Source organism: Varanus komodoensis, unplaced genomic scaffold, assembly GCF_004798865.1.
Source record: "Varanus komodoensis strain SLA01 unplaced genomic scaffold, ASM479886v1 scaffold1, whole genome shotgun sequence".
In the NCBI taxonomy this organism is placed as follows: Eukaryota; Metazoa; Chordata; class Lepidosauria; order Squamata; family Varanidae; genus Varanus; species Varanus komodoensis.
In genome coordinates, this window is record NW_025335268.1 from 105,363,133 (window position 1) to 105,389,290 (window position 26,158).

Consider the following 26,158-nt stretch of genomic DNA (forward strand, 5'->3'; position numbering starts at 1 on the left):
CAGCTAATATGAGAGAGCTTGTTGGAGAGCACATTTAAACAAACAATAATATGAAGATGAAGGAGCTATCAAAATAATTTCAGAATAATGTGAAGAAGCAGCAATCAGAATTGGGTTATATTAAAAAAAAAATCTAAACTCTGGACATCTCTCAGAACACTGTTGAACCCATTACTGGAAAATTGAAAAGAATGAACTGCAATTTTGTCTAGAGAAGGCTATCCAGCAAAACTCTGACCAGCTAAAGAGGGCTTATAGTCAGAGTAGCAACAAAGAGGCCATCTGGAGAGATAAGGCGCTGAGGTGGAGGAAACCATTCATAAGAAAACTATCACCTTGATTCTCCAAATAACTTCCCTTTAAGGAAGAGTGGCAAGACACACATGAAGCCTGCTTAGAGTTTGCAAAAATCCATGTGGGAGACAAATCAAGAATTTGATCTGATGAGATCAAATTTAACTTTTTGGTCTGACTGCAAAATGTTAAGAGTGCTTCAAAGCTAATGGTGCTCATTGCTGGGAGACTGCCATTGTCATGGTTAAACATGGTAGTAGCAGCAGCAACATGCGGTAGAATGCTTTTCTTCAGGAGAGACTGATAAACTCATTAGGATTGAGGGCAAGACGGAAAGAGATATATATTAGGCTTTTTAGAGGAAAACCTCTAGAATTGTGCAAGGGACCTGGGCTGGGGTAAAGGCTCACTTTCCCGCTAGACAATGACCCAGCAAAAGTAAAACTGGAGTGGTTTCAAAACAATAGTGTGAGTATCTTAAAACAGCCCAGCCGAAGCCCAAATCTCAATCAAATCCAATCAAGAATCTATGGAAAGATTTGAAAGTTGCTGTCCACCAACCGTCTCCATCCAGCCTGACTGAATGGAAGAAATTTTGCCAGGAAGAATAAGAAAGTGCAGGATGGGGAGGCACAAAGCTGATAGAAACTTCCCTGAGAAGACCTGCAGCTTTAATGGCTGCCTAAGGTACTTCTCCCAAGTCTTGACTGAGGGGGGTGAATGCTTATGCAACCAATAAGGTCCACTTTATTTTTTGCTTGCTTAACTTTGTGGTGCAATCTTACATCTTCACAGTGTTGAATATCTTGGGTACATCCGTTGGGAACAACCCCAATTAAATCCATTTCAGTTCCAGGTTGTAAGACAGTGAAATGTGGACAAGTTGAACGGAGTGAATACTCTGTAAGGCACTGTAGGTTCTGCCTGAGTCCACAGTTTCCAGCACCAAGTTGTGATTCAGACTCTACTCATGTCATTTGTCCATCTTTTGGGCAAATAACTTTTCCTTTGTTGAATGTGCCCACAGCCCCGAAAGATTGCCTAGCTGTTTTGAGGAGTAATCTGCATTTTAAGAAGTGTATTCATTATTTAACACTCTTACCCAGTGGATCTTGCTGAAATTCCAAAAAGAAGAGACACTGATTTTAAACATCCTAAAAATGCTGGTTTCTGATCCTTATATTTATACTCTGAAACCCAATGAACTTGTATGAAATCTCTAACTTAGTTAGGGACTCTGGAATCCATCACATAATAATGAACTGTTGAAGATCCAGGCTATAAATTAAAAGTAGCATTTGCTTCATGTTCATCTCAGCATCTGCAAACAATAACCTGCCACAAGCAAGACTCTTAAGCTTAGATAGTATTTGTTCTCTTCCTTTGTGCATTACTTCTATTATTAACTGCTCAGAACTCCATTTGCCAAGGCATTTCCTTTCATCTTCATTCATTCAGCATTGTAAGGAAGAATACTAACAGTGTGTTCTTTATTAACTAACAACATTATTTTCAATCATTTCCCCCTCTGAATCCATTCTTATTAAAGCCATTGTTTTCTTTTCTGATAGCAAGATGCTAAAATGCAAGTGAAAGATTCTTGTTCTGTTTTTGTCAGTAGTTTCCAAATATTGGACTGGTTTGCAAGTAACACTAAGCCACTGTGTAAATGACCTATGGTTGGGTGCTTGCAGGAAACCTATGGTACACAGTGGTTATTTCTCCACTCCTTTTCCCTTGGTTCTCTGTCTGGGGACGTAAGCCACCTTGTCTTCTCTGCTGAGATTCCTTTTTCAACTACCATTGCTACCCTCCCCCCACACAACCCTTTCTCCTTTCTCTTTTCTTCAGAGCTCTCTCCCCTTTTGAGGGATCTCTAAGGTCAGAGCAGTACCCATATGGTACAATGGAGGAGCTGTCACTGATTCATCACCCTTTAAAAAATAAGTGTAAGAAATCTGCACCAATAGTTTCATTAATTAATTTAAAAGAATTGTAGCTGGTCTTGCACAGTGTGGATATACACTTGCATATCTTATGAAATTAGAAGCTGAGCTGGGCAATATCCTGTGCTGAGTTTGCCAAATGCAGCAGACGCCAGCTATGGACATTGAACCAGGGAGGCTGTAAATATGTTTGGTCCTTACTTTTCACTCTTTTGACAGCTGTTGAAAGGTGATCTGTTAAGAAAAAAGGAAAGATGTGACAGATCTTTGCATACAAAAGGTGTTGGTAAACGTGTGTGTGTGTGTGTGTGAGCGTGTGTTGCATGTAAATGTTCTAAGAATCCTGTACTTTTTCTGCATTTCCCAAGAGAGGGTGCTTAGGTAGGTGGAAAAGTGCAACCCTATCTCCTTGGATTTGCAGGACCTCTCTTGTCGAAAATAATCTCTAAAAAGGGGGAAAGGAGGGGCGGAAGGAGGGGAAAAAGTCACAGAAGGAGTAACAGGACTCATGACTGCAGCGGGGAACACTGAACTGTGATGGTTGCACTCCCATGCCGCTTGTCACTGGTAGTGGCCTGGGTGAGCTCAGTAAGAGGGGAAGGGGTTTTTGCCATTCTTGTTAAGCAGGTCACTCACTGCGTCCCAGGACTCACAATGATGTCAGTCAACCTGCTTCAAGATAACTCAACAACCCAATGCGGTAGAACAAATCCAAAAGTAAGCCCTGCATCACCATGATGCAGTCCAGATTTGCTTCATACAGCAACCCACCATGATTAGTTACCCACAATAGGTTGTTGTTTCATATGAACCCAGTGACTAAGTTGACAGAGTGTTAATTAACTAAGAACACTGAGGAAGTAGAAATTAATGAGAATGAATGAAGGTAAAATGACTATGAAACCCATATTTTCATATTTTCTTTAAATATTCCTTGTAAGATAAATCAATTTGAAGTTGTACGATAAAGATGGTCATGCAGAAAGTTGCACAGGGGACTAGCACAGTTCAGAAAGGCACTAAATGCCAGAATATGAGGCTATTAACATGACAATCCTCACCCTTTTCTCAAAGAGCTTCTACATTCCAGCCTCCAAGGTATCCAAAGTCTAGAGAGCTCCGGCTCGAAGGAAGAATGGTGTTTTCTTTCCCCCTTTCCCCTCCCAGAACAGCTTTATTTATTTATAATAAATAAATGGCCAGTAAATTGCAAGCAGTGGGAAACAAGTAATCTATTCCATAGATTACCAGCTAGTGTGGGGGCATGGCTTGGGACCAGGAGAATTTTGTATCCTTTGCATCTAAAACCTCTCCTGAAGCTTCCCACAACTCTCCTTTTCTCCTCAGTAAGGTTGGAAAGGCAAGAGATGTGGATATTTCCACTTGGGTTGGGAGGGGCATATGGGGTCAGATCTCCTCTGAGGATTGGGCTTCTTTTTCAGAGGATGGGATCTAATCTATCCTTTAGTCCCAGGGACCATAGCACTGCATCCCAAACAAGAATGGAAAGATTTCTGGGGTAAGAATGAAGTAGTCTTTTCCAAATACCCCTGATAGTACTTTGTTTTGATGTCTTTTTGGCTCTAACATTTGTGCTAAGGATCAGATATTTTGAAATAAACAGGATTAGAATATATGTTTCTGAACAGGGATGATTATGGATATAATGGTATTTCTGTTGGAAATAAAATACTGAGAGAAAGGTACAATCCAGAGCATGGCTGGGTATTTTTGATACTAGTCTGTGTTAGTGTCATGTTCTTTTTATGATAGATCCTAATTATGCTTCCTTTTCAAATAATGAGTGAATTATGATTTAATATTTCATATATCCTGCAGTTTATTTTAGGTGCAAAGGAAAGCACATGTTTGTTTTGCATTCATCCAGATGAGAAAGTTGAGAAGGAGCTACACTTTCTTCCTCTTGGGTCTCAGTATTGTCTTTTCTACTTTCAGGGTCAAATGTTGTCTCATTCAAAATGTTCTTCCTTTAGCAAAGCTAGCAGAAGATTGACACTGAAATGAGTCAGTCCTTACGTTCTGTCAATATCAACACCTTCTACTAGAGAACATTCATTTTGCCTCTGTGGGAATGCATAATAATTTTATCCAGGAAAAATTCAATTACAAGTTTTGATGATACTGGAAGGAGTAATAATTTTATAGAGTTTAAGTATCCATATCAGCACTCTCCAGGCAGTTTACTTTGCATTATGTCTGACCTTATCACGTTAAGTATGTCATCAGAGCTCAGTGATTATAAGACCTTCTGCTAAAGTTTTCCTGTCTTTTAATTTTTTCCTATTTATAATTTCTTAATTCATTAGCAATGAAAGATGAAGTAATATAATCAATGAATGTGGGAAAAAAAACTCCTGCTGTAACCAGTGCTGGCAAAAATACATATTTCAGTGTACATTTAGGGGGAAATAAAATAAAAGCCTAGTCACTTGAAATAGACTTACTTAAGAAGGTAGTTCTGGCTTTTTTCTAGATTGGCATTGTGATTACTTTAAATTTGCAGTTTGACTATTTACATCATTCTTAATCTGCTTGTTGTATTGGTTTGCACCTGTTCCTCTTTACTGTCTAATTTCCAAGGCCAGGCCTGTTTTAGATTTTGGTTAAATATGTGGCAGGTTTTGTTAAATACGAAATGATCTATATGTGAGTAGTTGAATGGTAGATGATTAATTACCTAAAATTGTTTAATCAATTGGCAACCCTTATATATACCTTTTAAATATGTTAGCAACCAAGATGTAATAGAAGAGTTCTGAAGGGAAGTAAATGGCTACTCAGTTTCACTGTATTTTAATGTTTACATAATAACCAAGGGGAAAACATAATGTATGTGTTTTACTCAGATAGGTAGACTATAAAGATCTGGGTGAATTTTCCTCAGTCATCTATTAACATGTGTTTTAATTAAGCTACTACAACATGTTTGTTTTTAAAAATATCTGGTTAGTTTTCAGCTTGCAGGTTTTATTGTAAAACAGAAAATGCTAGATTTTCAAGATCCACTGTTTCTGGCTTGCTTTGTTTCATCTGCTTAGTTGGTAAAGATCAAATGGTGTAGAGATTTTGTGTAACAAATGAATTCAAATACACCACAGGGAACCTATTTTTCTATGTGTAGTTCCTCTCAAAGCATTTATGTATTCACGATAAACTACAGCTGCTATTTACAAAACAAAACCCTCTGCTGATTCTGATGCAACTGTGGTGTTTTAACTCAGTAAGACATGGAAGCCATTTTCAGAGGTAACATTAAGCCATAGTTTATTTTAACCATAATTTGTTAAACAAGCCAGGATCCAGCCCCACCCTGCTGCCTGAAAATCTGACTGCTACCCCAAATACTTTTGTGGCGGTCTCATTGCATCGCCTGTCTTCTTACCATTTTACAGCATCAGTAATGGACCAATGACCATGAATGCTCTCTTCCTTAGAGATCTTCAACTACAGTTAGCCTGGGCCAAACACAGTCCTAAAGCTTTCCTACCTTTCCTTATTTCTCTGTGCTGTCAATTGACTTCTGGCAAAGTGATTGGTGGACTACTTCTATTCAAGCATACATCAAATACATCATCATACATTGGTAATTGTGAATATAGTCTAGGTACTAGATGCAGTGTTTTTAATCTTATGTAGCACATCTATGTATTTGGAGAACCAATCCAGATTGTGCTCTACATGCCAATGTCTGCTACAGATTCTCATCACTGAATTGGGTGAAGGGTGCGGATAGTTTACTGAGGAAGGGCTTCTTGTGCGAGATGATAGAGAATAGGACAATGCCTGCTATGGTGAATATATCACTGAATCCTGCATGAGGCAGCCTCAACTTCTTATAAGAATTGAGATTATATTCATAAGTTCTTTTTTGGAGAATCACCATTGTTTATGAAACCATGGGCACGGGGACTTTGTTTGCATCTGGTTTGCTGAGTTCCTTGACTAGATGTAATCAGGGGGTGCTCACTTAATGTACACACTGATCTTCAAAACAAAGCTAGCATGGGACAGGTGGAAGGGAGCAGCTTGTGGCTATAGCATTGCTCCACAGCTCCATGAACCATTGATAATGATGCTGCACATGATGATTTCAGTGCACTTGCCTCATAGGATTGAACTGCAGGGTTTCAAAGGTCAAAAGCAGCAACATAGATGGTAGCTTGAAGACACTGAAATAATTGTGCACTGACAGCAGAGGAGAAAACTTTGCTATTTGCTGGTTGCCATCTAGGTCAGATGGCGTTTAATCCTGTTCCTGCCTTCCTTTGAAGCTCTTTCAAAGGGATCACTAGTGTTACCTAGTCCAGAGGATACTTCACTTTGTTCTTTCTAATAAATGAATTACTAATAAATTGTTGCGCTGTTTCGTTTGTATTTGTTGTCTCATGTGGAAAAGACTGTATTTTTATTATGGTTTTGTTCTGGACCGTTTTGTGCATAACTTATATGGAAGATTCATACTGTATATATATAAATGGGCTATGACCGCTAGACTATGACCCCTTCAGCCTAACATATCTAAAATCAAGTTTTATTGTTCTGTACTTCCTGCAGCTTCTGAATAAGGGCATCTCTGTCTAGAGTGTGTTGCAGATTTTCCTGTCACTTGTACAAGCAATTCTGTCAAAGCCCTGGTTGATCTGTAGAATAGGGATATGCCTGAGGCAGTTGACACAACACTCCTAAAAGTCTTCTCCTTGTTAGTAAAGCCAAATGCTCTCTCTCTCTCTGAGTTCAGGGGCTGGATTTTCACATGATGATGATGACAGAGGTGAGAAGTAGAGCAAGGGTAGCAGAAATGATGTGATGGACTCAATGAAACACAGGCTAAACTTCATTTAGAGCATACTCTTGAGATGGCAGAAAAGGAAGCTGGCTTTTCTGTCATCATTGCATCCACACAGAGTAATCCAACAGAGCTTTCCCTGTGTGGTCAAGAATCTGTCAGCTTTTGTTATCTGGAAAGGAATAGAAGATCCATCAGTGACCCACTGGAACAAATTTATAAACCATCTGTTTCAACTTGAACAGCACCCTTAGGGAGAGTCAGTGCATTCAGCACCTGCTTGTCCATTTGTTTTGAAATGAAGCCTGATAATGTAGGCAGAACTGTTGCACGAGTGCGTCTGAGCCTTGTCTTTTTTAGCTAATAAATATGAAATAAATAAATCTGATCTAGCTGTATTGGTGTCTGGAGTGGAAAATGATTGCCTAAAGGAAGTGTGAGCCTATTGAGTTTTAAAAAGGCAGTGGGAGAGTATTTAAGGAAGTGCTTTCTTGAACCTGCTGTATTAGATATTTTCTAATAATCTAATTTTCTAACACTTTCAAGCTACTGCCTGGAGTGAGTGGTAATCTTTGAACTCTGGCCCTTTCTGAATTATATGGAATATCTAGAGACATTTCAATTTGACTTCAGACTTGCCTTTGGGATAGAGAGTAGTTTGGTTGACAGCGAACACTGGAAACTTGATAAAACAAGTGTGTCCTTGTGGGTACTTCTGGACTTCCTAATGCCCTTTGATAGTACAAACTGTGTTATTGTTGTAGTGAGTGGTCCAGGCACTCTTAACTAAAGCCATCCAAGACCTTCTCTTATTGGATTCTGGAGAGGACACTGATGAATTGGAAGTGGGAGAACAAGAAGATCAAAGGGGGGCAGGAGGTTTTGAAGCTCCATCAAGGTCACTGCCCACAGTTTCCCAGCCTGACTGTGAGAGCAGACGTGTTTTGTAAGAGACCGGGGGGAGGGGGCAAAGAGAGAAAGAGCAGCAATTGCCTTGCCCAGTCTCTGATCCTGTGTTGAGTCACTGGGAAAGACGATCTACTGAGTTAGGAGTCTTGGGTAGGTGGCACCAGTGGGAGCTACCCTGATGGTAGAGCCCACAGCCTGAATGAAAGGGAAGGACTGGGAGGTGTTCCCAGTTTGGATGCAGTGCTCACTCTTCACCTGAAGAGCCTTATTGTTCAGCTCGCTAGAAGGCTTTTAAAGTTGCATCATCTTGTTAGCTGTCAAGTGCCAATAAAGTTCTGCATTGTAAGGGACTGTCAGGGTCATCTTAACGCATGGGCCTGATAGGCACTTGCCCATGGGCCCCATACTAATCTGTGTATGCTAACCCTTGGAAAACTGGAAAACTTCCAAAATTAACAGTAGTTGTAGTTGTCGTAGGGGCCCCAGTACACTGCTTTGCCTGGGGCCCATAATGCTGTTAAGGCAGCTCTGGGGACTGTCTGGTATTTTGGAGCCCATCATGCTTTTTCTCTTACCAAACAGAACATGGAATGCCTGACCTAGGAAGGTTCATCTTGCAACCTTCCTGTTTACTGTGTGCCACAATTCTAAGATGTAGGAAGGTTTTTGGCCTTTAAAGGCTGAACTTTTTTATTACCTGCTGAGTATTTGTGCATAATGCTTCTGGGTTTTCACTCTGCCTTTTATTATGTTGTATGATAATGTTTAATGAAGTTCATTTAAACTGTTTTATTGTTGGCTTTCATTATTGTTTGTTCCTTCAATACATTCTGTTTTCAATGTGACTCATTTTGTAAATCTACTTGAACAACATGAGGAAAGGTTGGGTATAAACTTGTCTAAATAATTAAATATGGCTTTCTTATTAAAATATTGTTAACTATAAAATTTCTGACAGATCATAGAAATATTTAACTGGTGCAGAGTAGAATTGTTTCTATAATTAAGCTATTATAATTGCAATGCAGTAATTGGCATCATAAGCAAAATCATGTTTCATGTCTTCTGTGTTTGAAATATAGATTATAGATTTGACTAATAACTCCACTGGCAGGAAAAAGGACTGCACAATTATTCACTCTGCATTATAAATTTGAAAGGACAAACTCTGTTAGCATGATGTATGGAAGCTAAATGCATTTCTAACTCATTTACATCTAATCTTCAATGGTACGAATTGAGAAGAAAAAGCAGTACCAGCCTTAGTGGGCTTCTCTATAGCACACCCTCGCTTGCTTGCTTGAATTTTGATCTGTGTCTTAGAAAAATGTATTCATCTATTTGATTTGGAAATAATTGAAGTACCAAAAATGGACCTTTTGTAACCAGCAGGAGTATTACAATAGTTTTCTTTGGGAATAATTATGTAACATGGGACAATTAAAATGACTGCTAATATCACAAGTGAACATAATTGCAATCATGCAAAATACAGAACTTCCATCAACAAATTGCTTTTTATTAGTGTCATTGTAAAAAGTACTTTGCTGAAAATTGGTTATATTTTATCTCTCTGCATTAGATTATTAGACTAGTGCTCTGAAGAATCCAGTGGTTATGTTAAACAGTACAATGACATTGGTTTTGTTGTTGTTTAGTCGCAAAGTCATGCCCGACCCATCACGACCCCATGGACAACTTTTCCCCAGGCTCTCCTTTCCTCCACCATCCCCCAGAGTCCACCCAAACTCTCACCCACTGCCCCAGTGACTCCATCTAGCCTCCTCATCCTCTGCCATCCCCTTCTTTTGCTGTCAGTTGTTCCCAGCATCAGGGGACATTGGTTTATATAGCTCCAAATGGTCTCCTGCATGGAGGAAGAGTTCCAAACCCTTAGACAGAGGTCTTTTCCAGTTAAGGTTACCTGAGATCCATTTTTAACTGGGCCTACCTGGGCTTGAATCTGTGAAGCTGTGAACCTGTTAACACAAAATCTGTGCTCTAGATTCTCTTCCAATTGAAGGGGAATGTGAGACTTTGAAAATAGCACTGAATATTTAACAGTGCTGTTACAGTGTACTTTTTTCAGTGTATCCTACATATCAGGGCAAATAAACCCTATATTTACCTATTTTTTCCCTTAGGGTTTTAATTTAGTTGCTATTTTTATATTGAAAATAGCACATTTATTGCCCCTAGAACATAAGTACTTCAGAGAGATTTTTCTGAGTGTTTTTCATCCATGATAAATTAATTTCTTTGTCTGCCTGATTTGCTGTGTGACAGTTGTACTTTTGACACCTAACATCATAGGATACTATTCACTATGGAAATTGAATTTATGAAGAATTGAATGTATTCGGTGTTTGTATTAATCAGGTCACTTCCAGAAAAGAAAAGAACTGTCAAAATAAAGTGTTTAGCTAGGAATAATATTTAGGCACACTACCACCTTAATTCTAAATAAATTGCTGTGTTGCAAAACAAAATGCTATGTGGGTGTGTATGCAGGAAGAGAAAGGAGTATAAATAAATATCTCACATTAGGACATATGGTGGCAGTGCAAGAAGAAAGAAGCCTTTTAGTACATATCCAAGATCAGGACATATGGCTGTGGTGCACAACAATATGGGAGCTTAGCTTTGGTAAAGTCCTCTGAGACCTTTAGCTTCAAGTGGAAATATGCATCTGTAAGCAGTTTGTAGAACATTTATGTGCAAGGTATTTGGAAATACAATTACTGAAAATTCTGCATATATATTACAAAACACCAAACAAAGTTGACTCTAGGGATATCATTAACTGATGCAAATAAAAAAGTTAAATATGTTTTGAAGGTAAATCCATTACAAAGAGAAGGTTAGAGTAAATTATTCTGAGCCTTCCGAAAGGCCTAAGCCCCAGTTAAACTCCCTTCACATTTAGCAGAGAAGTTATCATACATGGAGCATCCTTTGGAAAGCTGGAACTGCCAGTCAACTGCTCAAGCTATTCCTCTGCCAAAGCAGTGGGTGACTGTTTCTCAAAGATGGATCTATGCATGTAGATTAATTTAGGAGGGGTACTTGCCTTTAATACTTCTATTTCCATGCATAGTTATGATTCCTATCTAGCCTGCTTTCACATGCGTAAAGCCTAGGCATAGATCATGATGTTAAATTTAAATGATTTTGCAAGGTACGAGTTTCCCAGCATCAAATTCCATGCAATATATTTATTGTGCAATTCTTCAGCATAATTAAACAACTTGAAATGTGTTTTATAGGTTCTGACTGCTGCCAACAGTCTTCCTTCCCCCTGCTGCATTTGGGAGCTTACTTCCCTGAAAAAAATCATCTTCTCTTATGCTTTTAGGATTCATCCTAATGTACTGTAACAGTTAAAAGTATATATGTGTGTCTTGAACTGAATCTATTGCATTGGGCATATGTTTTATGTAAAACCTGCACTGTGTTGCAGGAAGTTGAGGCTCACATGAAAAGTATAACTGGTCAGATCGGGTTACAGTTATATAACTCTCTATATAAACATTATATATATTATATAATGTGTTTGTGAGTGTGTGTATATATATAAATAATCTGTATATAACCAGGTTATGGTTGGATCAAGTCAGACAATGTTGAGAACACTTTCATTGTCTCCAAGCGAGGGTTAGGAAACCTGCTTATAGACATGTCCTAGTAGGTCCGGCTGGGTGGACAATTCTCCTTGTTTAGCTATATCAAGTGTTGCTAGAAAGCTGAAGTCATCAAAAACGTTATGTTGTGTTCTGTAAAAGGCTATTGCATCATTTTGTCTCCGTTGTCTTCTGGAAAGATGGGGAGATGGAGTGTTGTTAGGGATTCAACTTTTGAGCCTAGTGACAGGCAGAAGTCCTTAGTGTATTGCAGGGCCCTGGTAGTGGGTATCAGAACACAATATTCATATTTCCATTCTAATTAGCTGTTAAGCTGGATAGAGACTAGAGGAACTGGGTGTAGGAAATTTTAACTGGTAATAGGTAACATAATTTTCTACATACCAGAGACCTTAAAACCTGGCGTATATTAACTACACCAGGCTGACTTCAGTATGTTAGTTGGCTTTGGTCATTCTGTTTTCCTTCAACTGACTATAAGGAACTACTTTGCTTAACGTAGTGGTAGTAAAAATTGCCTGTGAAATTTACTTTTCTCTCTTCTTTTATAGATTGCATTTTCACAACACAACACCATCATGGACCTGGTACAGTTTTTTGTTACCTTCTTCAGGTAATATTTTCACTCTCAATAATTCTACTCTATAATCCACATGTAGATTTGACACATGGTGTCAAAATTTGGATAATCTACCCCATTAGTCCAATTTTAAAAGCATTGTACATCTCCATGGTTATTTGACTAGTGACTAGTCAAACTTGCATGCTGAGTTGTTCTCCCGTATCTGAGATTCACACAGCCACCTAGTATGTGAGATTGGATGCATACTGTATTTGCACTGCATGACATGTCTCTTGATTTATCTCAATTTACTGCATTAATAAACCTTTATGCCTCCTTCTCTTTATATCTGCCTTGCTATAATTTGAATTTAATTACAGCTTTTATTCACCTCAGATACAATAAATATACTGAGAATGTTTTCAGCATGGTGGCCCTTCTTCAGCTAAAGTTGATCCAAAATGGCTCCCTTCAATTTGCTGCCCCATTTGGAGTTGGTGGCTTGTGGCTGGCCATAATGGTTCCATTTCAAGAGACTAGGGGAATATTGACTTGCGGCACGAAGATTCTTGCTTTAGTGCTAAACTATTGTTACAATTGGTCCTAATATAAACTGTGGTTAATCTGGGCTAGAGGAGTTGGAAAGCCCTGAGTAGTGCTGCTTATTACAGATCTAGTAACAATAGATTACTGTCTCTGCACTATTTCAATAACCCTTTTTAATATACAATTTTGAGTAAATATACCTCCAAAAAATCAAATTATCTTGGAAAATTTAATTTTCAAAGAATTACAGCTAAGTTGTATGTAGCCTTTTGAGTAATAGATATGTTTCCCTTAAGCAAAAGTGTAAGCTTCTGATAAGAGGGAAAAACAAGCTGAAAAACAAGCTTGGCAAACTTGGGAACAGGCAAAAGGGAGGGAAATCAGCTGGGTGGTACTGTGAAAAGGAACGGTGCTGCTCAGCTGATTCTCCTCTGCCTCCCCACATGTGTGCCAGAGGGAGATCTGAGGATCTCCTGGGATTCTGTGCCTCAGCTGGTCCCCCCTCCCCTAAATCCCAGTTTGTCTCAAGAGGGCCATAGAGGCTTTGCAGAGACCAGGTTGAGCATGTGCCACTGGTAATCCCGAGCAAGAAAGAAGGATGAATCCCACCTCCTCTTTGCTGTGCTTGCCATAAAGGTGCTCAGGGACATGCCAGGTTGGTGACACCTCTTTTGCAGGGGGAGCAAAAAGGGGGATGAGCAAGGAATCTGCCGAGTGTGCAGAACCCATGGTCTCTTTTAGAAGAGGCAGTGGTTTGTTAAGCCTACAAATCCCCTCACACTGGGCTGTGATTACATAACCTGTCACTCTAACAGCCTAAATAGTGAAAAGCTACCTGGTGCATACTGCAAGTCACTGTGGGTTCTGGTGATTATACAAACCCATTTTTTGCTTCCCTTGGGCACCATACCTGCTGGAGCTTCATTAGAAGCATAGCCAATCTGCAGCAGTACATCAGTGGTACCTTATGTTCACCTTTTTATATTATTTTATGATTTGCAACAGGGATCTTGGATTGTTCTACATCTTGTGTATGCATATTTGTTCCCCTTTACTTTCCAGCTTTTTGAGTAAACTGTGCTCTCAAAGTAGCTCTATAGTTTGAAGCTTAATTTTCTGCTCCATTTGTTTGTTTCTCTTACTCCTAATGTACTCCTCTCCCTGCAAATTAAAAGAAAATATTAAATTAATTAAATTAAGACTTTGTCCATGACAAATTCTTAACTGGAACACTTCTGTCCTACAGTGTAAAAGTTGAACTTGTAGCAAGTGTAAGAATGCACCATTGGCAGAGGGTGGTGGGGTGGAGGGTTGTGAATTTTTAAAATGAGAGATGAGATTTAGCTGTAGGCAATAGTGTTGTTGTAAAATACAGCAAATGACAAGCAACTTTCTCAAACTGCTAGCCTCCCTTACGTCCATTGTTAGTAGATATTGAACTGTGTGGAATGAGTGACATCAAAGAAATAAGCAACCTGTTTACAACTGGGAAGAAAAATCGCAGGTTCTTAATCTGCATTGTAATAAACCATTGCAGGAAGAAGAAAGGAAAATAAAATAGTTTGGTGTCCTATTCTGTATTCTGTAAATGCAAATATATTACATTTTATTGATTAACACTAGATGAAATGTAACACCGTTTCTAAGTTCATTACTAGAATGTTAAACAAGTTGATCCATAAACTTGCATTATAACAAGTAAAACATTTTACAAAGAATCAATTTAATTTCATGTTAGCCTAGTTGTCTTGCTTCCCCTTCTTTAGATGCACTTCTTGTTGCTCCTGTTTTCCAAGTATGATTTCATCCAATTTTGGGAAAATCCCAGTTTTTCTTGCAGATTTATCTCTGGTGATATTGAAAATGTGTTATAATGTGGGTTTTGTTTATTTTAAAATAGATGCTATATCTATTTGTTTGAAGCTGCAATCTAATCTTTTATTAGATTCATGGTTATGAAAATCAACAGACGTGCACATATATATACCAGGTGCATGTGAAGCTCAGTGGAGTCTCTTAGAGTGGGCAGCCATGTGCTAAAATCTGAGAGCATGGTGGTTTATGTTTTCCAGACAAACTGGGGAAAAAATTAGAGGAAGGCAACAAAGATCATCAGGGGACTGGAAACAAAGCTCTGTAAGGAGAGATTGAAGGAACTGGGCATGTTCAGCCTGGAGAAGGGAAGGGGTAGGGATATGTATTACTTTTCAAATACTTGGAAGGCTGTCACACAGAGGAGGGCCAAGATTAGTTAAAGGAAGCCAAATTCTGGCTGCCCATCAAGAACAACTTCCTGATTGTTAGAGGAGTACACCAGTGGAGCAAATGACCGAGGGTGGTTGTGGGCTCTCCCACGCTGGAGGCATTCAAGAAGCAGTTGGGCAGCCATCTGTCAGAGTGGTTTAACTTGGAAACTTGCATTGAGCTGGGAGTTGGACTTATAGGCCCCTTCTAACCTCTACTATCCTATGATTCTATCGTTCAAAATATTTGTAATTTATGTTATGTTTTAATTTTACTATGGCATTTTTGTCACTTAACTGTTTGTAATCTGCTCAGAGAACATTAGCTATTGGGCAGATTAGAAATACAACAGACAGGCCAGCAAATATTCAGTCAAAATTGGGAGTTCTGGATTTTTTTAAAAAAATCATATCACTATCTACCCAGTCCCAGAAGCTCACCAACTAAGCTGGAGTTTGGTTGACAAACTGATATATTTTAATGGCCTTGGCAGAACAGACCATCTGATTCTTTAAAAAAAAAAAAATCAGTGTTCTGCCAGACAGAGCATTAGCTAATACCTCTGCAGACATTTGAGTCAGTCTTTGGGCTCAGTGTCTGGGTCCATTCCCCTTCTCTCTGGACTGAATCTAAGCTAGCTATCTCAATCTGACCAACTCTTGCCAGAATCAATGCTTGGAACTCTGGCTTGGATTTTAAAGTGCAAATATGTAAACAAAGGTAAAAAGAACTTTAAAATCCAAGCAATGAAATGATGGTTCTGTTGAAAGAAATTGGATAGCTGCCCTGGCTAACTAGCTGGCTGCCATCTCTAAAAATAGGGCTGGAAAGAAGTGGGAAGGAAACAAGTTAGAAGGAATAGCTGCCTCCCACCAAATAATGGCACCCATGAGAGTAACCACACAACACCAGCAAAGGAAGCAACCCAGTTAGAAAAGCTTTGCGTCAGTCAAAACAATCAACTCAAACTGAGAAGATTCTCTTTACTAAAATGGCTGGATTGCATGGTTTGGTTAATTATCTACCAGTAAATATATATTTTTAAAAATTCCTTTCATCTTAAGATTTGGTTATGAGAAATACAGTAAAGTTTCCAGTAAATACTTGATGAGGATTTTCCTGCAGGATCTTTGGCTGTGACATATTAATCTAGACCCCATATCTGCTTTGGTTCTGCCTAATCCCAATGTTGCACTATTCAGAGAACTGTAGCACAATAATAATAAGAATCACAGACTTGATTTTTGTTCCCCCCCCATTGCTAAGTTCCAAAAATAGTCTCATTTATTGCTGTCTCATGATATTGCTTAAGTATTGTAATCAAATGCATCAGTGGTACATAATCACATTGTTTTTGATGTGTGAGAAGATTCTTCTGAATGCCATAAAGTTTTGCTGCAATCAAGCAACTGCACAGGCATTCTTTAAAGGAACCCACAAGAGCTGTGGAAACTTGGTGTGCTAGATATGTATTCACAGAATCCCACTCACCATTCCAGCTTGAAGAGGCTATAGGGAACGTCTTTTGGTTTGTAGTGCAGCAGAATATTACAACTCATAAACTGAGTATACAGAACCAGGTAACCATAAATGTTGATGCCATTGCTACTCTTGAATAAAATCACCCAGCACAGCAGCAAAAGTGAGCTGAACTGTGGCAAGAATCTCAAAATACATTTCAGTGGATAGGAGTAGAATTTTAGAAAGTACAAATAAAGAATGCGAAGATGGGCAAGACACTAGCGAAATGGGGAGGAAGATGATACTGCTGGTGCCTGCACGCTTAGAGTGGAAGGTTTGTGGGTCTGCAGGCAAACATACACACATGGGTTAGGATAATTCTGAAGACACACAGACAAGTGCTTGACCTGCAGACAGATGCAGAATGGTTGAGACTGGTGACCATACTGTGCAAATGAAAGAGACGTGATGCAAGCACACACTGGTACAATGTTGATGTCCCCACCAGAAAGAAAGATTGCCGTTCCCTTCAAAGCATACTTTTGGTAATGCAGTATAAAAGAGGGAGGGCCATCAAGCACTCCCATGACAACAGGAACCTCAGGAGTTTTAGGGGGGAGTTTACTTCCCCAAAGGGTCCCCTATGATCTGCAACTGTTCCTGAGGTGTCACCTCTTGGGAGCATGCAATAATAGTGGGGATTCTTGGGAGGAGGAATTTCTCCAAGAGATAGCTCTTGAGCTGTCATTGAGAACAATTTCCACACTCCTGGGGTATTTTAACTGTTGTTAGGAACATGACCTTGCTCTGACTGAACCAGTCAAGTGTTACTTCTGTTTGTTCCTGAGATGCTGCCATCTCAGGATCACACAGTTGCAAAATGTAGGGTGGCCCTTGGGAGAGATCAGCTGTCCATGAAAAAATCCAGAGATAGAGAAGTTCTTCAAAGGGGGGCAATGAACAGGGTGGGAGCCTGCAGATCATTACATTCCAGGCCATTGCATACCCCAGGTTCCCTACTGCTACTCCCAAGTAACTGTGGCCACTTGCAGTTATACTGTATCAGCAATAAAATGCTGAATGTATATTATGGCAATTCGATGGCATGGTGGAGGAGTTACAAGAACATGTGAGGGCAAGCCTGGGCTACCGCTCCATGCTACAATGAGCGCCTTGGATAGACAGCACATCAGTGCCAAAGGACAGGCCACAATCTGAAGATATTCATTTTTAAAGGATAACTTGAGGTGTCACTGATGAACAGGGATGATGAACCTCTGCCAGATAATTGCAAGTGTCACTTGGTACTTTGGGAGCAGCTGGCGCAGGTGCTTGACAGATAGTTACTTGGCAAGAGGGTTTGTTTTGTTCTGTTTTTTGCCACGTTTGCCAGGTAGGTCAGTAGTTGTTTGGGTTGGCCCATGATGGATAATACTGCCCAGCTTAGGATGACACAGCAACCCTTTGTGGATCAAATATACCCTACTTCAAGCCGTACAGTAATTTTATAATCCAAAGTTAAGCCACTCTGACAAACCCTTGTGGGTTCTTACAACACAAGCCCAGTGTAAAGCTGCAAATGCAGAGAATGATATAGCGAAATGACCATTGGCTGCCTGTTACAGCTTTTGCCAAATCCAGCTCTTTTTTCCTCATTAGGTGTTGCCCTGGGAATAGAGGAGTCTGCAAGTCTTCTCTGTTTTCATTTAGTGGGGCTGTATAGCATGGAATGCAGGTAGTTCTATGTTACTGTAAAGGACTTGGGGCATGTTGTGAGTGTAGCCGGCTGGAGCCAGGGGTCAGGCTAGATGGCCCGGGAGACCCCTTCTGACTCACTCTGTTTCTATGTTCTATGATTTGGACTGATATCCATGTTGTGTTTTGGGCAGTATAGAAATATTCATTTCATTTCATTCCATTTATTATGGTCACAGACCAGCAAGGTTAATAACTAAAAATAACAATAATAAATATCTATAACAATAATAGAATAAATAGAAATAGAATAAAAACAGTTAAAATGCCTGCAGTGTATACAGTAACTCCACTCAGGAACATGACAATATTTTTTTGTAATTTGCATTGCAGTCATAAAATATCTGGCATCCTTTCCAGTAATATAAAATGATAAGTCCCTTAAACAATTTGATACCAAAGTGGAAGGGTTATTACCATAAAGATTGGTTATTACTGTTATTAATTTCTCTCTACATTCCCTATAAAAACTGCAATATAGGATAACATATTCCTCTGATTCTACTGCTCTGGTACCACAAAAACTTATGAATCATTGGCTGAGATATTACTAAATCATCCTTTTAATAGTGCTGATGCTAGCTGCATTAAAGTGGGCAAGAGTACATGTTCTTCTGTCCTTTGGAATAGTTAATGTGTATGGGGCTTCAGTAGAGTATTGGTATACAATAAGGAAATAAAATGTGCAATTCTCGTAATGTAAAAATAAGTGGAACAAGTTTGAAAGATGCACTCTCATTTTCTCATGCTTACTTTATGAAATCAACATGTTCACATTAATAATAACATTCTATTTTGAATATGATGACTTTATAATAAAACAATTTGTTCTATAGGTGTGCCATATAAAATGGCAATGGGAGCAGTTTAATCTGTATGCTTTTATCCTAGTTTTGGAGTGCATGGGTGGGGAAGCAGGTCATTCTCTAAAACTAACTGTTGACAGGACCCTGGGATTTCTTCATGTTTTTTCATGGTTTTGTGTGCAGCTTTCTTGTTTCTGAACTGCATTTACATCCAGTTCTTACTGCAGCTCAGGTGTGCCTTCAATGTCCATATAGTTATCTAGTTTACAATGCCATGACTGCCTGGTTTTTTGATTGCATTTTATATTCATAATCAGTTTAAATGAAAATACCCTCCAATCAGACACCAAAGGACAGCTCAGAAAGGGCAATGGGTGACAAAATGGAAAGGCAAATTTTGAAGGAATCTAAAGCTGCAGTTCATATATTATTTACACTGCAGTTCTGCAGATTTCTATGTGAACACGGAGATTTTTTTTGGATAAAGTGGGCTGTGAATTTGAACCAGTGAGCCTGACCAAATTGTAACTGAACAGAATATAACAGCTGATAAAGAATAAGTAGTAACTTGGGCAGTTAAATCTACCATTACATCCTTTTCCTAGAAGAACTGACAGAGACATCTGCATTGATTTAAGCTAGGGAACCTTCATAATTTTTGTTAAACTGCACATTACTATATCCCAGAACTTTGTTAAACTGCACATTACTATATCCCAGAACACAAGACTGCATTTGTGTCCTTGACTCCACCAATACGTCCCAAAACCTAGGATGATGTATCTGTATAAGCCTCTAGATTTCCTCTGCTTCTAGCAGTATTGTACAGATTACCTGCTTCCATTGCGTCTTGAGATAAACTGGGGCCATTGTTGTCAAAACAAGATGTGTAATGCTATACTACCACTGGAGATTATTTCTGATGAAAAAAGCCAGTTGTGCATTTTAGGTGACTATTAACCCTTACGTGCAACCTACACAAATTTTGGAACAGAAAAATTGTGCATTTCATTCAAAGGGCAAGATATAAAAAACACATGAGGCGATTTATGCATTTGCACAGGCACAGATTTGCACAAGTGAGAACAAATCCAAATTCAAGAGACTGAAAAATACCCTGATTCAGTCAATGAGTGGATGACAGAAATGCAGAGTTAATTGATTCAACAGAATCTGTAGATCCATAGTTTGAGCAGTAAGGCAGTCAGACGAAAATATCAAAAAGTGAATTATTTTCCTGCAAGTTTCTTGTAAGTTATCTCAACGCATTATTGCACATACTTTTCCCAGCATGGAAATTACTATCCTGCCTTTGCAGTAGACAGCTGGAATGGGAACTTGCAAAATGTGGCATATTGAATACTGGGCTGCGTTTCTCTTTACCACCAAGAATCCTTCTGTCAGAAAGCCATTGCTTACCTTGACTTCCTGGAGCATTTTTGTCAAATATAATAGTCATTCATGTAATCACTCATTACATTTTTGAGAAACTTCTTGAAAGAAATATAACATAGTTCGCCCATGAAGGCCATGTGTTCAGTTTCCTGCAGAAGTGGACTGTTTTTCCTATGAGTAGCAGAAACAGAGCCACACTGTGAATGGGCCAGTTGTTTTATTTATTCTATGGCTATTCTATTTCAGTTTTTCCTTTTAATTTACCCACTGTGGCTATATTTATTTAGGATATTTGTATGCCGTCCTTTGCAAGAGCCTCAGGACGGCTTACACAAATAAAATACAAATATCTAACATAACATAACATAAATAAATTAATGACCCACTCTGGCTGCAATTCAAATATGATGATAAAATTCAATAATAAAACTTATTAAAATATTGATTAAATAAAAAGGTCTTAACCTGGCATCGAAAAACATATAATGACGGCGCCGGGCAGACCTCTCTGTGGAGTGCATTCCATAGACAGGGCGCCCACTGCAGAGAAGGCCCTCCTCCAGGTACTCCGTCTCCTAATATCTTTCACAGAGGGTTCCCAGAGAAGGGCTTCTGCTGCTGATCTCAGGGGGCGGAAGGGCAAAGAGGGAAGAAGGTGTTCCTTTAGGTATCCTGGTCCCAAGCCATTTAGGGCTTTATAGTAATAACCAGCACCTTGAATTGAGCCCGGACTTCAATGGGAAGCCAGTGGAGCTGATAGAGGACTGGGGTTATATGAGAATAACTCCCAGTCCCCGACAGCATCCTGGCAGCTCTGTTTTGCACCATCTGAACTATCCGGACTGTCTTCAAGGGCAGCCCCACGTAAAGCGCATTATAGAAATCCAACCAGGAAGTAACCAATGTGCGTGTTACTGTTGCTAGGCAATCTTCCTCCAGGTTGGGATGCACCTGATGGATTAGCTGAAGCTGAAGGAAAGCGCTCCTCGCCACCGCTGTCACTTGAGCTTCCAAGGACAGCTCTGGGTCGAGGAGCACTCCCAAGCTGCAGACCCTGTCCTTTAGAGGGAGTGCAACCTCGTCCAGGGCAAGGCCCAAGTCACCTACCCCGGAGCTCGAATCACCCACCAACAGAACCTCCGTCTTATCTGGATTGAGCTTCAGTTTATTGGCCCTCATCCAGCCCATTACCTCGACCAGGCACCGGTTCAGTACAGCCACTGCCTCACCTGGGTTAGTTGAAAAAGAGAGGTAGAGCTGGGTATCATCAGCGTACTGATGATTCCGCAGTCCACACCTCCTGATGACCTCTCCCAGCGGTTTCATGTACATATTAAATAGCAAAGGGGACAAAATGGAACCCTGTGGTACTCCATGGCAAAGTTGTCATGGCACAGAGCCAAAGTCCCCCAGCACCACCTTCTGGAATCGGCCGTCAAGGTAGGAGCGGAACCCCTGCCAAGCAGTGCCTCCTATTCCCAGTCCCGCCAGCCTATCCAGGCGGATACCATGGTTGATGGTATCGAAAGCTGCTGAGAGGTCCAGGAGAACCAACAGGGAAGCACTCCCCCTGTCTCTCTCCTTGCACAGGTCAACCAAGGCTGATTCAGTACCGTACCCAGGTCTGAAGCCAGACTGAAATGGGTCCAGATAATCAGTTTCATCCAAGAGTGCTTGGAGTTGTCCTGCCACCACCCGTTCCAACACCTTGCCCAAAAATGGGATGTTGGCCACTGGTCTATAATTGGTGGCCATCTCTGGATCCAGAGATGCCTTCTTTAGGACAGGCCTGATTACCGCCTCCTTTAAAGAAGCGGGCACCCAGCTGTCCCTCAGAGAGGTATTAATAACGTCCAGGATCCAGGAACCAATCCCGTGTTTGGCTTTGGTCAGCAGCCATGAAGGGCAAGGGTCGAGTAAGCAGGTGGTAGGATGTACTTGTCCAAGCACCTTGTCCACATCATCGGGCCGCAGTAACTGAAATTCATCCATTAATTCCTGACCAGATGGAGTCATTGGTATCTCCCTAAAGCATCTCAATCACTTGTGGAGTCTAGCTCATGACGAATCTGAGCAATTTTCTCCTTAAAGTGCTGGGCAAAGTCGTCACAGCAGGCCATCAATGGTGGTACAGGATCTTTCTTAGGGCCGGGGTATATCAGCCCATGTACCACTCGAAAAAGCTCCGCTGGACGGCACTGTGAGGAGGCAATGGCAGTGGAGAAGGATTTCTTCTTTGCCGCCCTCACCGCCACAGCATAGGCTCGATAATGAGCACGTAGGCGTGTTCGGTCAGAATGTCCAAATACGTCTTTTTACGTATTTGAAATAGGTGAAGAGAGGGTCTGCAGACTTGAAAGTGACTAGACTTGAAATCTAGGACTTTATTAGGACTTTATTAGGCATTTCTGCAGAGGGTGTGATTTTATTTGATAGCGTGTTACATTATGAGAACTTTATCAGTGTATATTGAGTTGAGCACATGCTGCCAGTTATGTTTTTTTCTCATCTATGATGCATCCTTTCATAGGATTAAGTAGCAACATATATTTCACTAATATGTATTTTTTCATACTATTAGGCTCTCCTACTTCCACTTTTCTATCTTACATGTAGGCTATGACAGATTTTTAGAAAAAAATATATAAAAAAACCATGCATTTCTACACACACACCCCTACCTTTTAACATGTCATTGATCCTGCACTGAACCACCTTCCTGCCATTGAACTCTGTACTGAACACATTTCTAATTAAGATGTTAGAAAGAAAAGTTACTGCATTAATCACCTCTACTCTGTCAGTGCAAAATTTCATGGACCTGAAGTACCTAAAGGTATAGAGCTAGTTCAAAATAAATCAACTACTGCACTTCTTTGGCTTGTGGCCTTTCAAATGATCTGCTACATTGAATCTATCAATAGTCATAGTGTGAAGATTTCAGTAAAGAGCCATCAAATGGCTCTAAAGTTCAGGTGGAATGAATTCTCAGCATTCTCCCATTAAAAGGCACAAACATTGTGCTCTTTATACAATCAGTATGATTTACTCTGCCTACATGAAATTTTGGTGTGAACCTTCTCTTTCACATGTACACATGCCTTCAGTTTCAGGATAAAGATTGCTTAAAATATTAGGAGGTTAAAACTTCTCTTTGGTTACAGGAATTTATTGGTGCTGACCTTTTGTAGCTGCACAGCTTAGGAAAGGCAGGAAGGATAAGGGAGGAAGTGTGCTTTATGCTCATTGCATTGTGTCACAGTTACGAAGAATTAGAGGCTACATAACATCAGGATCTGATCAAAACAGCAGCCACTACGCACGCAGGTGCTTCTCTCTCTCTCTGTCTGTGTGTGCACGCACACACAGTGTGAGAGAGAACTTTGGGGGCCGGGGTACTCTGGTTTTACTTGCTCAAAGGCTCTTTTCTGCCTGTATTTTGTGATTTCTGCTATGGCTGCATTTGCTTGTCTCGGGGACTAGAAAGTGTATGCCTGTTTTAGGGAACAAATCCACTGATGTTCTTGATTAATATACTGTAGATACATGTGTGGGTGGGTTACTTGGGCTTCTAAACCCCCCTTGCAATAGCTGTACAATTTAGACATACAGAACATTTTTTTCCTTTTTGCATATACAGCAAATCATTAAGAAAGCTGCATGTTTTGAATATCTAACTGGACAATCCACTTGTGAAGAGAGAAGAATACTGTGCATTTGATGTATATTTCAGGAAGAAACTTGCTACATCTATTATATACAATTTGGAGAGTGTGTCAAATTTCTGTCTGGTTATTATTTACTACTACACTTCTGGCCAATTCTTTGTACAATATGCATCCATTTACTAACAGTAAAGGTAGTCTACTGTTTATATTTTGTGCTTGTGCACAAATTTTCCCAATTTTCATTTGGGGCACAAATTGGGCCATATTCCACTTCTGTCCCTTTTGAAGCAGGGTTCCTTGAGAGCCCTTTTACAAGTGCCACACTGCCTTCTCAGCGCAACCTTCTCCTTAAGGCCAGCTTCCCTTGAAATAAGGGCTTGGCTTGCTAACTTTAATTCCCGCCTGAAGCTTATTTTTTCCTCAGTTGGACTAAACCTATCAATTTTCCAGGATGGCAAATCCACATGTTCCAACAAAAAGCAATCAAAAGATTTCTTCCCTGGGAATCTTACCCGAATGGAATAGAAAGTGGCACAGCACTACTTAGACATCATCTTACTGATGTAAACCATGAGCAGGATCTTGGTTCAATCTATAGCCCTATCCGATGCTGGACAGAGTATCCTGGATCTTGCCTTGCTTTCAGCTCAAACATACCATAGAACCTTTCCATTAGTTTGTTCTAATTTCCTTTCCTTTTCCATTTATTGTTTAATTTGCCAGGATTGTTTATTTATGTCTGATGTAAGAGCACAGACTACTCTTAAAGTGGCTCACATTTGTTCAGCAGGGATTACAATATTCCAAGCTCTATCCTGAGGCTGCACTTAGGTTTACTTGTTCCATTATGTGTTATTGGTTTACAATTGGTTTGGATTCTATTTCATGTTTCTGTCTATGTGCTGGTCAGTTAAACATAATAAAGTACTGGACTTGACTAAACCACAAGAACTGAGGAAAAGTAATGCTCTACAGTGTGATATTACTATATTTTCCAGAAAATTTGGCTTTGCTCTGGGTATGGCTGTAGAATTTTGGCATCTGAGATGATAAACTGCATTGACTTCTATAAACTTGCTGCCTCATAGCAGTTTTGTTCCTCAGTTGTGTCATGCTCAAAAGTTAATATTTACTATTTATACCTTTGTCAGTGTACCTTTTTCATTCCATAACAGAAACAACACTGAAGGGTTTGCTTGCTAATTTACATTAGAATCCACAGATTTTCTAATTTCAGTAGGACTTGTTGAACCTATCGATAAGCCTGTTTCCTTTCTTGAGCTTTGCAAGGTATCTATTCTTGATAAAATCTCTGCACAAGATACTCATGAGGCTGAATGTGACCCTACATTCCTTTCAATTCCTGGATCAGAATTAAATTCATTGATGTTTACTTCAAAGAAAAAAAGCATGTTTGTAGAGCACTAACACTGAGAAAGTGCAACATATGCATATTCAGTCAGATCTCTTCATTTTCGTCTTCCTGAGCTTTGAAATGTTTTGTTCTTTGTACAATAGTGAGCCACACATGCTGTGTCAACATAATTGCCACATGGTCATCACTGTATGTTTGATCTGTTGAATGCTCAACAAGCTTGATTTTACTGATTTATTGGAAGAGTTAATATATTGCTGCTCCAGGTATACAGTTGCCCAAAGCAGTTTAGAAAATCTTGAAACAGTAGGATAACAATATAAGTTGATAGAATGTGATAGAACAATAATTTAAATGCCAAATAAACAGATTGCTAAAACTACACATTCTAAACAGCTTGACAAAACATTTTAATTTGTACCAACAAGTTAACAGAGATGATGCCAGGTGAGCCTCCATGTTGAGCATGTTTTAGAGGTATGAAGCTGTGACAGAAAATACCCTGTCTTAGTTCATCTGCCTACCTCCCTATCCCCAGACAGCTCAGGTTTTTGCAGAAGGACTCTTAACACAAGTGGGCTTGTTCAGAAAGAGGCAGTCACAGAGGTATATTTTCTGAAGTTGTCTAGATTCTGAAGTATCTTCAACTGAATTTGGAGAAGGACAGGGATACAATGAAACTATTTCAAGATTGGTGAGATGCATACTGCATGTCCAGTTAATTATTCTGTTAATCTGTACTAAGTGTG

The 26,158-nt window shown here is 39.7% G+C and overlaps 1 protein-coding gene across 4 annotated transcripts in view; it reads left to right on the forward strand.

The window, feature by feature from the left end:
* Positions 1-26,158, forward strand: part of ATRNL1 (attractin like 1) — a 619,481-nt gene that overhangs the window by 289,513 nt on the left and 303,810 nt on the right. For all 4 annotated transcript variants that reach the window (XR_006415620.1, XM_044439583.1, XM_044439591.1 and 1 more), the window contains exon 25: positions 12,149-12,210. Coding sequence is in view for 3 of the 4 variants with exons in the window: in XM_044439583.1 (XP_044295518.1) it covers positions 12,149-12,210 (62 nt within the window). In the remaining variant the exon portion in view is untranslated. The remainder of the gene's footprint in view (positions 1-12,148; positions 12,211-26,158) is intronic.